At 36.6% G+C, this 14424-nt stretch overlaps 3 protein-coding genes and 1 non-coding gene across 7 annotated transcripts; 2 read left to right on the forward strand and 2 right to left on the reverse strand.

Moving 5' to 3' along the window:
• Positions 1-149: 149 nt before the first annotated feature.
• Positions 150-221, forward strand: TRNAM-CAU (transfer RNA methionine (anticodon CAU)). Its single transcript has one exon. It is a non-coding gene; the product is annotated as a tRNA-Met (tRNA).
• Positions 222-1630: 1409 nt separating this feature from the next.
• Positions 1631-7505, forward strand: LOC102617674 (GBF-interacting protein 1). Of its 3 annotated transcripts, none has more exons than XM_006474771.4 (9): positions 1631-1944; positions 2435-2478; positions 2835-2889; positions 3307-3421; positions 3525-4135; positions 4318-4585; positions 4831-5122; positions 5669-6109; positions 6364-7505. In XM_006474771.4, exons 1-9 carry the CDS (start codon positions 1752-1754, stop codon positions 6655-6657), a joined length of 2313 nt encoding a protein of 770 aa, XP_006474834.1. In that variant the 5' UTR covers positions 1631-1751; the 3' UTR covers positions 6658-7505. The 3 variants fall into 3 exon arrangements, with proteins under 3 accessions (XP_006474834.1, XP_006474835.1, XP_006474833.1); XM_006474772.4 differs by having other exon boundaries at positions 4330-4585; positions 4828-5122; XM_006474770.4 differs by having other exon boundaries at positions 1632-1944; positions 4828-5122.
• A 63-nt stretch (positions 7506-7568) lies between these two features.
• LOC102617185 (nucleotide-sugar uncharacterized transporter 2) lies at positions 7569-10395 on the reverse strand. 2 transcript variants are annotated; one of them, XM_006474768.4, is made up of 7 exons: positions 9981-10392; positions 9195-9346; positions 8862-9070; positions 8678-8771; positions 8417-8583; positions 8153-8323; positions 7569-8024 (listed from the first exon to the last, which is right to left on the reverse strand). In XM_006474768.4, the coding sequence occupies exons 1-7, from the start codon at positions 10057-10059 to the stop codon at positions 7742-7744; spliced, it is 1155 nt and encodes a 384-aa protein (XP_006474831.1). In that variant the 5' UTR covers positions 10060-10392; the 3' UTR covers positions 7569-7741. The 2 variants fall into 2 exon arrangements, with proteins under 2 accessions (XP_006474831.1, XP_024953109.1); XM_025097341.2 differs by having other exon boundaries at positions 7823-7987; positions 9981-10395.
• Positions 10396-11134: 739 nt separating this feature from the next.
• Positions 11135-14163, reverse strand: LOC102616870 (uncharacterized). Its single transcript, XM_006474767.4, has 6 exons — positions 13813-14163; positions 12843-13160; positions 12394-12617; positions 12154-12300; positions 11659-11883; positions 11135-11559 (listed from the first exon to the last, which is right to left on the reverse strand). The coding sequence occupies exons 1-6, from the start codon at positions 14068-14070 to the stop codon at positions 11313-11315; spliced, it is 1419 nt and encodes a 472-aa protein (XP_006474830.2). The 5' UTR covers positions 14071-14163; the 3' UTR covers positions 11135-11312.
• Positions 14164-14424: the final 261 nt, after the last annotated feature.

Genomic DNA, 14424 nt, shown 5'->3' on the forward strand with positions numbered 1-14424 from the left:
GATTTTGCCACCACTACTATTTTATCATTAGACTGTCCAACTTGTGCCCACCAACTTGCTTTTCATAAGATGCCGCCTGTTGATGATCTGTCATCTGCGTACGTAGTTATATATTTAAAATAAATTTGTCTGGGCACACCTCACAACAAATCAGAGTGGCGCAGCGGAAGCGTGGTGGGCCCATAACCCACAGGTCCCAGGATCGAAACCTGGCTCTGATAAAGAGCGGCTTCCGATGTTTATGGTTTATTTTACTTTTTGGGCTGCTTGGACATTGGGCTTCTATTAGTTTTGGGGCCTGTTAGGATTTTGGGCTTACTGTGTTTTGGTTGTATCCATAATTTCAATAATGCCCAACTAATTTTCCTAATTTGGGAAAAAAAATCAAATGAAAAGTTTTTAAAATACATGAAAACTTGGAGCACAATTAACTTCAAAAAGTCTCTGAAATAAATAAATCTATACTTTTTTTTTTATTGAAAAATAAAAAGCCGAACCCGTCAATTACTCGTTCAAAAAGTTTTTAGAAAAAGCATATAAAGTCCTGCGGCAATTTCATATCATTGAGGTCTGTTTTTCAACTCAAATGCATAAAGCAAACAAAAATTTTGTAAAAGATTGCGTCGCTTTCTAGTCATCCTATTGTGATTTTGCGACAATTCATTGTGGCCTCTCTTCCTCTCACTCTGATGTGAATGTCTGTTCATGCATAAACCAAACGCACACAAATACTTTACTCCTCTCCTTGTCGCTCTTTTCACTAACAAAAAACTGATAAATAAAACAAACCAACCTATCTCAATATTTCCTCTAATTTTTTCACAAATTAACGCGACATGAGAAGATTAGTTATAGTATAAAATTATTATGAATCTATATAATTAAAAAATATAATTATTATTACTTTTTAATTAATCTCTTTATACTACATTAATTTATATAAAATTATTTACGAAAAGTTACGACACTGTTATCGTTATGATTGTCCTTTTAATGCACAGTGTAACCCCAAAAGTACCTCAAAGTCGTCAATCATAACCCTTTTTTTTTGTATTCCTCCATATAATTGGCCCTAACAACATTTATCACCGAACCCAATTATTATTTAGTCCCAGACCAATGGCATGTACACCTACATTGACATTCCATATCTTGTCCATGTCACCTGTACGCACTCTCTCTGCATTATTGGTGTTTAATTTCCACCTACAAACCCTCTCATCTTTATTTACACAGAATTTGATATTCTCATATTATTACCATATAGAATTTGATATTATCATATTATTACCGTATTATATGCTACATTACTTTTTATAAATAGTACATACAGACCGTTTTTATTTTTGGGCTCATCACTTGTATTGCTTAACTATGTTACACATAAAAACTTTTACATAATTTATAGATTTAATACTACAACATAATTTATCATAGCTTGTTTAGTTGTTTAATATATATGTACATATGTATAGACTCACACACACACTCTTCTCTTTTAAAAATATTTGATAGTATTTATATTTACCCAATATTTTTTTTTTAACAATTTTATCTAATTCTTTTAATCACACACAATCTAAAATTTCCCAAAATCTTTGTATAAAAGAGTTCATAAGCTGCATAAATAATAATTCAATCGTCCAATGCCTCTCTATAAACATCACGTATACACAAATTGAGACACACACGCATAACTGCCCCCGGCCCCCCTCTCTCTCCCCTTCTTTCTCTTGACAAACAAACATAACATGAGCAACAAGAACAGGAGTAGGGGCGGCGACGACGGTGGGTTTAGGGTTACGATCCCAGCCCACGTACGCCCCTTAATACAGAGCATAAGGGAGACAACGGGCAAGCAGCACGGTGATGAAGAGATCTATTCTGTTCTTCAGGATTGCTCAATGGATCCCAATGAGACCGCCCAAAAGCTCCTCTATTTAGGTATATAAATACATCCATACGAGACTTTTACGTCAGGGTTTTGTGTGAATGTATTTCCTTTTTGTGTTTTTCTTATAAAGTTTTGTTTTTTATTTTGTTTCTTGCATTTGGTTACTGTGCAAAAGGTTCACTATTTAGCTGTTTTTCTATATGCATTGGGGTTTTATGCGAAGATTAATGAGTTTCATATGTGGGTTTTGTGTGTTGATGCAGTGGATTGAGGCCTTTTTGCAATTGGGAATTGTGGAAAAAGTTGGTGTATTTTAGTGTTATGTATGCATATGTGTACTCGAGTGTGTATTATTGGAGTTTCAGTTTACATGAATGCATTGTGTATTTAGGTTGAATGCATTGTGCATTTAGGGTTTCTCTGTTTTGTAAATTAGAATGTTTAGCAATTTGTATATTGAGTTTACTCATTGTCTTACAACAGATTGTATAGTTCTCTTTTTATAGTTGGATATGATCAGTTTATTGTTGTCCTCGGCAGATACATTTCATGAGGTGAAGAAGAAACGGGATCGGAAGAAGGAGGTAGAATTCTTATTCCATTTGATGGGTGAAAAGAAAAATTTAGGATTGATAGTAACATTATTTGGACAAAACTCTTGCTATCTTTTGTGGAAAGATTATATTTAATTTACTGCCTCTTGAAACTAATTGATCATTTCTGTTCCCATCAGCTTTAATGTTCCCATTGATTCTAAGCATGGATGGTATTTGCTGTCATTTGAATTTGATATGTTTAACCTATTTGGTTATTTAATGAATTTGAAATGAGCAGGCCAATTCCAGTTATACCCTGCTATCTAGATCATCTTGTTGCATGTGTTCTTCTGTGGTGCAGCGTCTATATAATATTCTTCTTTTTCGTGCACTTATTATTCCAGGGACAAGGAGCTAGAGGTGGTCGGGGAATCTATTATTCCAATCATTCATCTTCTGGTAGATTTCTACTTCTTATTTCAAAGGTTTTGAAATGTGTTGTATTTGTTTTTTACTATACGTTCTTTAGTTAGTTGACCCTTTTCACACGCCTAAATTTAGAATTCTAGTTGTTGTATATGCTTTGTTTCCTTGAAGGACAAGAATGCCGGTGCCTCATCTTGATGCTTTGTCGTCCATGTTAGTTGATATGATTCATGTTGGATTTCATGGACATCATGATTTCCGAGAGCATTATTTTTCCAATTCGTGTTTAGTGTTGGTATTACTCATTTGCGTCTCTAGCAACCTTAACCCCGTCCACCCTTATTCAGTGTTTTGTTAGATTTTTAATCTCTTTTTAGAACTGTAAAATGCTGTTTCTGGTATAATTGTCTCCAGAAAATTAATAAACTTCTTTACAAATGCTCTTCTCAGTTGCTGGCGGCGGAAGGAATGCCGCTTCTCGGAGGGAAAATGGAGTTAATCACCTCACAGAGAGAGGTGCAATTCCACGGAAAACAAAAATTAATGCAGTGTCTCATGGGACAAAGTAATTATAAAACCAAATTTCATTATAAATGCTATTTTCTACAACCCCTCTTGAAAAATGTGTTTAACTTATAAAATTTGTATTTGTTTCAACTGATTTACAGAGCTTCAATTGCCATGCCCAATGGCTCTTCAAGTCTATCCAACGGAAGCCTTAATAACGGGCACGACCCTCAATTAATTGTGGATGGTATGGTTCCTGAACCTCAAAATAGTACAGCTGTTGATGCAAAAAAGTTCGGGACTAAACCACTGCCGCCCACTCCTACCTTTGCCTCAATCATTGGAGTTGCGCCGGAAAAGTCCATGTCGAGTTCTAGTCACCTTCCTACTTCTACCAGTTCATCATCTGTATCTGGGGTCTATTCCTCGGCTTCAGATCCTGTTCTGGCATCACCCGTGTCCTGGAATGCTGGTGCTGTGGGCACGATAGTACGTGAAGTAGGGAGCAATCGGAAAGCTGCTGAACCAAACCATATTCAAGGAAACAAAGATGATTCTTATGATGTGGACAAGGAGTCATCCAAGAGTGAAAAGAAAGCCTCAAACACTCCAAAATCTATCCAAAAAAAGATTGATAGCAATTCAGAGGAAGTGGAAAAGAATCAGCTGTCCCAAGAGTCTTTATCCTTATCAACCTTAGACGGTACTTTGTCAGTCCATTCTTCTGTCAATGATAGCCTGCCAGCACAAGAATCCATTGCACTTCCTAAAGGTATAGTCCTCAATTTCTCTCAAAAATGAATCAGACTGCAGAAGAAAAGGAATTATTTCGATTTCCTTTTCTTTCTAGTATAGTATTTTATCATTTACAGATTCATGCTATGGAATGTTATTCTGTTGTTTGTTTGTTGCTTCAAAAGTTCATTCTTTCATATTGCTTATGCACTAAAACAGTGGTAACTTCAGCTGATGCGAGTGTTGCAATTAAAGCCAATCCTCAGTTGCTTCCTGAGTCAACTGTTTCTGATAATCAGCATGTTACTTTTCCTAATCACTTCAAATTCTCTGAAGCTGTAAAAAATGGGCTGACTTTTGGAAGCATTGATGCTTCTTTTGGATTAGCAACAAAGTATGTCAATGGCACCAGTGGTGAGATAAACTCTGTGGCTGCCATTGAATATTCTTGTGGGAGTGATGAAACCGCTGAGGAGTCTTCTACGAGGTTGGTGAATGCTGAACTATTTTTGGATGCTTTATATTAGTTTCTCATACTCTACTTGACTACTGCTAAATGATTTAACTGTATTCTGTCATCTAAAACTGGTTTCCAGAAATTGGTTCACATCGATTCAAATTTATCTTCTGCTTATTCCAGTCACTATATGCAGATCATAGGATGAATATTGATTGATCCCAATAAAGCCTTATCAACTGCATGTTTGATTGTTTGGGACCTTTTTGCAGCAGTCAAAGTGTTCCCTCAACTACTCAAGGGGAAACTCTTGATCATCCACAGACTCCCCCACTTGTTGATAAAGTCCCTTCAACAGTTGGTGATGTGCAAATAGGCACAGAATTGAAGCATGACGAGTCAAAGCAGGAAATGCCTTTGCTTCCAGAAGGCCAACAAAAATCCACTGTTCTAAGTGTTGCAAACTATAGTTATGGTTTCGTGTTACCCTCGCCTGGGAGCCACCTTGTACAAATGGAAGGACTTGAGGCTCATGCATGTGATGCTTCTCTTGATTCAAACTTTGCTGTAAGGCCCTGTCCCACTTCTGTATTTGGTGTTCTTCTACTGTGTTTCTCTAAGTCTATTTTTTCTTAATCATCATGATTTTGTACTTTCTTTTTTTATTTTTGGTGTCAACTGATGTAGATCATATGTATGCAACATGGCATTTTTTCTGTTAGAGACTTTTTTGTTTGATTTTTTGGGGACCCGATTTGCATGGAATCAAGAATTGGAGAAGTCTCAAAATATCCGATATAGCCTTCAGGATGCAGGATCTTAACTGAATGTTGACTTGGTTTGTTTAGGACCTTAAGAAATGCTACATTTTCTTTAAGAATAAATTACTGCATAAAGTTCACAAGTTTACATTGCATGGAACAAGATATCTCAAGGATGGAATTGATAGATATTTACTTTTGGTTGATAATATCATAGTTTTGATAGTTAAATTCTGTCGCTATTAGTGCCTTTTTACTCTGCACGGGGTAAGGCAGGTAATTCTGTTGGTTGCCCTTTCCCTACTTTCTGAAGCTGTTAGCTCTTCTGATACTTTCTTTGTTGAATGTACAGAATGGGAATTCCCTGGCACCTAGCTCAAGCCCGGCTCCATCTGTGCAGAGCTCTGTTGTTGCTCCTCCTCCGCCAGTTCAGATTTTCAGGCATCCTTTTCCAAGCTTCCTCCCTTATGGCCAGTACCTATCACCTTATTTTATGCCTCATCAGTTTTTGAGCCCCAATGGACTTCCTCAGCAGCCTTCAACTGGTAACTTGTATTTGCCGTCAGCAGCAGCTGCTGCTGGGGTCAAGTTTCCTCTTTCACAATTCAAGGCAGGAACTAATGCTGGAAACCCACCTCATATCGGTATTGCATCTGGCTATGGTTCATATGGTTCTTCCCCTGTTGGTGGTTTCAATCCTATTACTTCTGGGACCTCTGGGAAATCTGCTAGTAACGAGGATCTTGCAGCATCTCAATTGAAAGATAATCATGTCTACACAACAAGACCACTGGTTTGTTTTTGTTCCTTTTGCTGCTTCTCTTTTGTACATTCTTTTTACTTGCTTTTCATCAAGATATATTGTGTTATATTGGCATATGTTTTAAGCTTGGAACCAAGGTGATTTTAAATTGTGATGGAGGGGAGGGCTGCTAACTTCAATACATATGCTAGCCAGCAAGTGAAATGCAATAGTGCAAGAATACTAGACTAGTTTGTAGCTGTTGTAACTTTGGATGGAATGTAATACAATAGTTGTCATTGCAGAGTGATGGCTCAGTCTACATAACTGCACCAGGACAAGATTTATCCAACATGCAGCTCAATCCTCTGTATAACCTCACCCTTCAAGGACAGCACATTGCATTTGCACCGCAGACCGGCCATGGTGCCTTCCCTGGAGTTTACCAATCAGCTCAGACACTAGCTGCACCTTCAAATGTTAATCCATTATTGCAGCAGACTCAAGCTATGACGGCAGCTGTTGATACTATGGGACCTCCATCTGGTGCTTATCAGCAGCCTCAGCTTGCACAGATGAATTGGAATCCCAGTTACTAATCTTAGCATAACTTCTCAAGGACTCTGAGGGACTGAAGTTCTGGCCTGATGTTAGTGTAAATATAATATGGGTCGTAGGTTTTTATGGCCAGTCTTTGAGTGGGGATACATGTTCCTGATGTTTGAAGTCATGAACGTGAGAGGTGCAAGTTTTCAGTTGTTTGGCATCTTATGAATTACTTTTTTGGTCAATTTCTCTTAGGTAGCAAACTTTCTCTTTTGCTTTCAGGTTAAGCTTATTTAGTTCCATAAGATCTTATAGGAATTTAAGTCGAAGGGATTGGTCTGCCAATCTCTCCTTTATAATCTGTATATTAAATTTTGTTAGGGGGAATGATGAAGTATATCGCTGTAATTGATATATGAAACCGGCATCTATATTTGATGTTGAATTGATGAATGAAGGGATCCCTCTTTGTGGTCATCATTATGTTCCATGAACTAGTATTCATTTCTCAGTTTAAATAATATCTTTATATTCTGAAAATAGGTTGGTCAAAATTTTCACTTCTGTGAACTTACAATTCTCAAACATGTTCCTGATGTTTGAAGTCATGAACGTGAGAGGTGCAAGTTTTCAGTTGTTTGGCATCTTATGAATTACTTTTTTGGTCAATTTCTCTAAGGTAGCAAACTTTCTCTTTTGCTTTCAGGTTAAGCTTATTTAGTTCCATAAGATCTTATAGGAATTTAAGTCGAAGGGATTGGTCTGCCAATCTCTCCTTTATAATCTGTATATTAAATTTTGTTAGGGGGAATGATGAAGTATATCGCTGTAATTGATATATGAAACCGGCATCTATATTTGATGTTGAATTGATGAATGAAGGGATCCCTCTTTGTGGTCATCATTATGTTCCATGAACTAGTATTCATTTCTCAGTTTAAATAATATCTTTATATTCTGAAAATAGGTTGGTCAAAATTTTCACTTCTGTGAACTTACAATTCTCCAAAGTGCGGTCTGTTTTATAAGCAGGAGGATGAGAATGTTATTACGCTGGAAGAAGATAATTTTGGTTGAAAAATTCCAAAATTTTCCCTGTACATATTCTGCATCCCACATAGATTCGGAATGCCTAACTCAGACAATTGTGGTATTGGTTGCAACTGAATCTATGCTGTTCTCAGCATTGATTTTTGGTTTGTCTGAAGGTATATTATGTTTAGGTAGCTGCTGCTTACTTGAAGTTTCTTGCGACTTTTGCAAGTTAAGTGATGTATAGACTGACATTCCACCTAAAGCTGCAACGGCTCCACAAATGCTGACAATCCCTGGATCCGAGTTGAAAAGAAGATAGCCTCCAAGTAGAATTACACAGGTCTTGAACTGCCCTAGAACAACATGAGAAGTTGCAGAAGTTGCCCTGCTTACACAGAACAAAAATGGGAAACATTCTACCAAAATTTCTGTATTTGATGTACACAACTAGCTACTTCAAACAAGTTAAAAGACGAAATTATTGGTAAATGGAAAGCAAGAATGAAGTCTCACCCAAGTGCCAAAGCACCAGACCATTGTAGGAGAAAACCAAGGAGAGCTGAGATGAAAATGGCGGATGAGTTATTGAGATTCCACTTATAAAATAACACTCCTGGCGGATCTAACCATGGCATCAGAGCTAGTAAGAAGAAAACTGTGACAGGAGTAGTCTTCCACATCAACCTACAATCAGAAATCCTTCTTTATGTATGCGCGGATTGCATGCAGTGATTGATTGATACACTTGCCAAATTATGAAAGATTAAAAGTACTTACGCTAGAGCAGTCCAGTTGCCTTGCTGTTGTAGATTAGACCACAGGATTTTATTTATAGCACTTGGGATTATCCATGCAACCGCAATAATAGCGCCAAAAATATTGAACTCTAAATCTGTTACGGTTGCAACTGCCACACCGACTGAGACAATAGCCAGAGCCAAAACCTGCAGAATTGCATGGACCACGTCAGAAATGGCTTAAAACATGGCCAATATGTTACACCCAAGAAGGCATCTTGTGTCTTCAAGAAATGTTCACCTTTTTATAAGAAATAGTTTTGCTAAAGAGGATGAACTCAGCCAGAACAATAGTAGGAGTGACTGCAATTTTGGACATCTGATAAAAGCCGACACTGTACATTGCATGCAATTATACAGGAAACTTGAGATATTTACAACTGACAAATCGCTATTCTGAAGAATATGTATGAAACATTTCAAACCTGTTATGCTTTAGGCTGGTATTGGCAAGGCCAGTGGCGAAAGACATGACAACACCCAATGCAAACAGTGACGAGAAAGGAGTGGTTATAGCAGGAGGGGAGACTGGAATAATTGAAAATGCCTTGAAAATGGCTAGTAGTATCCATGCAACAGCGTAGTGAATTACGGTCAGAAAGATTGGGAAATTAAACCCAACTTGTCCCATCACCTGTAAGCACAAACATAACAAACATTGGATACTGTTACAAGGACGCAAGGAGCCACCATAGATTGCAAAATTTTCTGAAATTAATAAACTACAATGTTTGAGAAGGGGAGGCAAGGGAACTGACAAGCTTGTTTGTCAGAATAATTCCAACTGAAACCACGAAATTGAATGTCATTGCTACGACAGGTCCACAAATTTTTTGCTGCTGCCGCTTGGCTCCATCTGAGGTTCGAATCTCATTATAGAGCGCACCTCTGATTTCTTCCAGTGCTCGTCCTGATAATTCAGACAATGAGGATAAAGTAAGTTCAAGAACAAAATCAAGTCATGGACAACAAAGAAAACTAGCAACTGAATGCTACTTTTTCCATGTCTTGATTTACATACAGGAAGAAATTTCAAAGTTCTCATTCACATTAAAAGAACAAACAATTTCTGAATAAATATCTCTAACAAAAGTTAAAAAATCTTCCATGTAATGTTCAACATGCAATGTCGTGTAATGGGATTTCTGATCTAGGTAAGGAGCAGCCGTGCTGGCATATTAGAAAACACAGAAATTTTTCTTAATGGTAGAAATTCAAAACGAAAACTAGGTAATAGGTAAATTATACATTTATACTCAAGGGAAATTAAAAAATAAAATAAAATAACAGGGAAACAAGATCCCAGAAGAGACTGCACCAACATAATACACATATAGAACCAAGTAACCAACTACCAAAGTAATTATAAAAAAGAGAAAATTAAATGTCCATCACTGAAGCCATAACTGAACACCACATATGAAGAGAATAAAAATCCAGTGCCAAAATAATAAAAATAATAATAATAGTAACTATAATTAAATAAGAAAAAAATTCTTGAAACTTCGAAGATTATGTAACTGAGGGTTTCATTGAAATGGCACCTGCTTCCCCTGCATCACTGTCTTTGCATTTGATGAACTTTCTGCCATGTCTCTCCAACAAAGAATCAAAAAACCCCATTTACCAACCCAGCAAAGTGTTTTTGCTGGTTATCATATTAATCAAAATGCATCATATTATGAACAAAAACAACCTGATTTTCAAGGAAAAAAAGAAAAGAAAAAGAAAACAAGAAACGCTTTAGAAATGGGTAGAAGACAAGTACATTTTAACTTGGTGATTATATTGCAGATACGGAGAGAAGAGTCCTAGAGAGAGTGTTAATTGAATAAAAATGGAGTTTTTGTTATATGTGCTTGAATGTATTGGTGGTGCACAAATAAGAACCAATGATTGATGAGTCTGTGCCAAATGTCTTGTGGAATGACTTTGGAAGCACTTCAAACAGAAGTGCTTTTAAACATTGTAACTTGTGACTAGTTAGATTGTCTCAACTGCTGTTGGCTTCCGGAGAAGTTAAGGAAACATCACGTTTGATGTAATCTAAGAAACAGTCAACCGAAGACATGTGCTACTCATATAAATGATAGTAGATAATATCATACAGTTGGGTCCATGATAAAAATGACGTACCAAACTTTTGTTAAACGCTGTTTTCACTTGAAGGCAGGGATTTTAGAAGCACTTGAAACTGATACTGACCCTTGATCTGTTAGTGCGTCCCATGAGTGGGTGGCTTATGTAATATGATTTAAGATGGTTACTAATTTGAGTGAATGGCCAAATATTGTGTAAAGATTTTTAATCATGTAACAAGCAAATTATTATATTTGGCCCTTGATCAACTGTGATTTATAAAACTATAATGGGTCCCATTAAATTCTGGCTTGCCAATTACGATATTATTGGCGAACTAATTTAAATTGGGTAAATTGTCAAAATCATTAATAGGTTGTTAATGAAAGTGATGTGCTGGCTACATCCGAAAAAGGTTAAAAAGATTATTTATTACAACACAACCGATACGTTGCTCTGTCTGTTTGTTTGCCCCTAAAGTCACCACCATCTAATTCTCATCTGCCCAGCTCTAGTTGTTGGGAAACCTGAGCAATCTTACATGGTAAAAATGATGAAATCACATACATAATTTAGGAAAAATGGAAACAAAATGTGGGAGGATATGGTGACCTGAGGCTGAGGAAATCCAATGCCAAATTAAATTTTGTACATACTACATGAACGACAATTGCAAAGGAAACAAAAGAAAGTGACACACGTATGTATTCTTTTCCAGATTTACAATCCCAATAAGTATACTGCAGTTCAATTCAAAGGCCGCGAATAATTGTATCTTAAAAGCTGAAAAGATGGAATTAACCATCTCTATGGAATTGTTGCTCGAGGAACTCGTTTTCCTTCATAATGACATCAACATCAGCTTGTAGTTTGTCAACATTTAAGCTTCGGGAGGCCACAGCTGCTAGCTTCTTTTCATACTCGGCAATTTCTCTCCGTACTCTATCAGTAGCAAGGATTTTCTCAGAGACTTGCTCGAAGCTCTCGTGTATGCGAGTGAGAAGTCTATAAGCCTGCCGACCTACCTGGTCTTTCTTAGCTTCCCTGCATATACAATGAGATGTATGTTATCCAAATTCAATTACCAGCTTGGGAATAACTTGATCTAGGATGTCAACTAAAGAAATATTAGAAAACACATACCGGAAAATCATGTCGTCTACAACTGCATAGGTTCGATGAAGTCGTTCTTGGATAGAATTACTTTCTAACTGAAGCTCCCTGGTTTCTTTCAGTATTCGCTCTATGTCAGTATCTACTTTTCGACTGTTCTTCGTGATCTCCTTTATTCGCTCAATATAGGATCTCCTAGATGCCACTTTCGGTTGCTTCTCAAGATCAGCTGAAAGTTTAGAGTATTCGTCTTCCCTATAGAACGAGAAGACATCCAAGTAAGAACAGGTGAAGGTTTGATGGAAGATCTTTTGCTAAGTATAATATGGTAACTTATTCATTTCTTTGTTTCTGATACAAGCTTCTATACCCTTGCCTAAAACAGAAACATCATGTCTTCTAGAAGTTTTCTTTCTCAGTTATCCTAATTACACTGACAAGCATTAAAATAACTCTTCAAAGTTCAAACATAAACAGCAAGTGTGAAGAAAGTACAGAGATCACAATTTAATTTTGATAATATACCTCTTCCTAATTTCTGACAAGACAGATTGTCGTTCTAATTCAACTTCCCTCAATTTTAGGAGCTTTGCTTGAGCCTCTAGTTCATTTGCATATAGAGATTCTTCAAGACTTCTCTTCTTCTCTTCTAAAGATTCTTTTAAAGCATCCCTAACACAAATCATCAATGCCAAGTAAATATGCCTTTTCCAAGTCCAATGATAATAAGTCTCAATGTAAATTGATTGGATATTCATATCATACCACTGCAACTCCAGTTCAACAAGATTATGCTTCTTAGCCCCAACTTGCTCATCAAGCTGCTCAAGGTAAAATTCAGTTGGATGAGAATCATCAAATGCCATTTCTGCTGCTGCCTTTAACAATTGGTACTCTTCTTCAGGATCGCATAATTCTGAAGTCTTTGCAGTCACAGCCTCCATAAGACTTTCATCTCGATTTTGTAAATTGTCAGCATGATTTTTTATCTGTTTAAATAGCAAACATCCAATAAGTTTATTATGCACAAAGAACTTGGAAATCCCTTTCCATTCTTCTGATCATGTGTCACCGTCCAAATTAAGAGATTTAACTACTCTTTGATGCTCTATTTTACAATCATGCGAAAAACATATATTGGCAGACAGTATAACTGGGATTGCAACATCACAGTTACAATATAGTCCCAGTTACATTAGTTCCGATGGACATACCTTCCCACTTATCACCCCAGTTACATCATTCTTGTTGTAATCTTGTACCCTGGAACTTGATACACTATCCGAAGCCACATCCTCAGAATTGGATGACTGTGGCAACTCATTCTCCAATCTACATTCTTCGAGTTGGTCTCGAATTTTCTGATGATCCAGATCTGTCTCTCCATTACCCTCCAACGTGCTCTTATTTATATTGCCTCTAACATCGACACCCTTTCCATCAGCAACTTTTACCTTTTTAGGCAACTCAGAAAGCCTCTCCACCAAGAATCTGATCAACTTATACAAGTCCTCTTCAGACGGATACAGGAACTGCCGCAATCAACACATATAATCTGTTTTCAGCATAATTTCAGAACAATAAGCATAGCAACAGCAGAAATTAAAGAAAAACATGCTAACACAAACAAAAATCACCAGGGGAAATAAATCTGTCATGCTAACTTATCGCTTTTCCAAAAGCACATTTAAATGCAAGTTTCCAAATCACTCCCTAGTCTAAAGCACTTTTACACTTACTTCTATGTTTCAAAACACACCTCCAATCAACACCAACTTTTCATAATTTGTCATTTTCATTTCTAAAGCTTACTGTAAAAGTACTTTCCCCGAAAAAAGCACTTTTACAATTGCTAGTACAGCTTCTAAAGCACTACAAATCCAGAACGTTTAAATTTCTAAAGATTACACTAGTACTAACTTACAGCTCATATTACATTAATTTCTCAAATGTGAAAAGGGAGAAAAAGAAATGAAACTTATTGAAAACAGAGCTCTAAAACATAATCTTGCAGCATTAGAAGCTAAATTCAATCATAATTAGAATAAATTCTTCATTAACTAAGCCTTTTCAACACAGAAAAAAGTTAAATTTCATCTCAAATCAAACTAAGTTCATCAAAAAGTCAAAGCTTTCAGCTAAGTATGCAGTAAGGTTTGCTCTTTTTTTGTTGTTGGTCTTTACCTTGTAATAACTGATATCGCCGATGTAACCTAAGTTCTTAATCGCCGACGAGATGTCTGTACAGATCTTGAATTTCTCGGCCATTGAATGGGGCAGAGAAGTGCCAAACGTCATCGTATTGAAAATGAGATTCAGAGACTGACCGCAGATCGAGACTAAGGTTTCCGATGTCAGGTCCTTGATCGACGATACGTCGGCCGGGATCGAAACGCCACCGCTCTTGAGCGAGTTCAGCAATATCACTTCTGACTCCTCCATTTTGCTTTGTGTTTTGCGCCTTTCCTGTTTTCTTGTTCTTCGTGCTTTTGCTTTGTTTCGACTGTCGTGAAGTGGGAACCATGTTAATCGCCACCGTTTTGATGGCGGGATTGAGATCATGAAACGATGTCGTTCCAATGTTGTAATTTTGAAACGAATATTTCTTTTTCTAAATTAATAAATACATCTTCAGTCATTATTATTATTATTATTATTCAGTGTTTTTTCTAAATTAATAAACTAAGATCAGATTTTCATTTTCAAATTTATTTAAATAATTTGCGAGTATGATTTAATTTATTCATATTATTTTTTGCAATTATAAACTAAGTATTTAATTTCAAGACATTTTAT

This window comes from Citrus sinensis, chromosome 9, assembly GCF_022201045.2.
Source record: "Citrus sinensis cultivar Valencia sweet orange chromosome 9, DVS_A1.0, whole genome shotgun sequence".
Lineage (NCBI taxonomy): Eukaryota > Viridiplantae > Streptophyta > Magnoliopsida > Sapindales > Rutaceae > Citrus > Citrus sinensis.

Bases quoted from the DNA above. Each gene is read 5' to 3' on its own strand.
- LOC102617674 (XM_006474770.4), top strand. From the start codon at position 1,752: ATGAGCAACAAGAACAGGAGTAGGGGCGGCGACGACGGTGGGTTTAGG. The intron at 1,945-2,434 runs GTATATAAATAC...TGTCCTCGGCAG, and splicing joins CCAAAAGCTCCTCTATTTAG to ATACATTTCATGAGGTGAAG. The intron at 3,422-3,524 runs GTAATTATAAAA...ACTGATTTACAG, and splicing joins GCAGTGTCTCATGGGACAAA to AGCTTCAATTGCCATGCCCA.
- LOC102617185 (XM_006474768.4), bottom strand. From the start codon at position 10,059: ATGGGGTTTTTTGATTCTTTGTTGGAGAGACATGGCAGAAAGTTCATC. The intron at 8,772-8,861 runs GTTTGAAATGTT...TGCAATGTACAG, and splicing joins ACCAGCCTAAAGCATAACAG to TGTCGGCTTTTATCAGATGT. The intron at 8,584-8,677 runs GTGAACATTTCT...GCAATTCTGCAG, and splicing joins AAACTATTTCTTATAAAAAG to GTTTTGGCTCTGGCTATTGT.
- LOC102616870 (XM_006474767.4), bottom strand. From the start codon at position 14,070: ATGGAGGAGTCAGAAGTGATATTGCTGAACTCGCTCAAGAGCGGTGGC. The intron at 12,618-12,842 runs GTATGTCCATCG...CTATTTAAACAG, and splicing joins CTGGGGTGATAAGTGGGAAG to ATAAAAAATCATGCTGACAA. The intron at 11,560-11,658 runs GTATGTGTTTTC...TTGTATATGCAG, and splicing joins GTAGACGACATGATTTTCCG to GGAAGCTAAGAAAGACCAGG.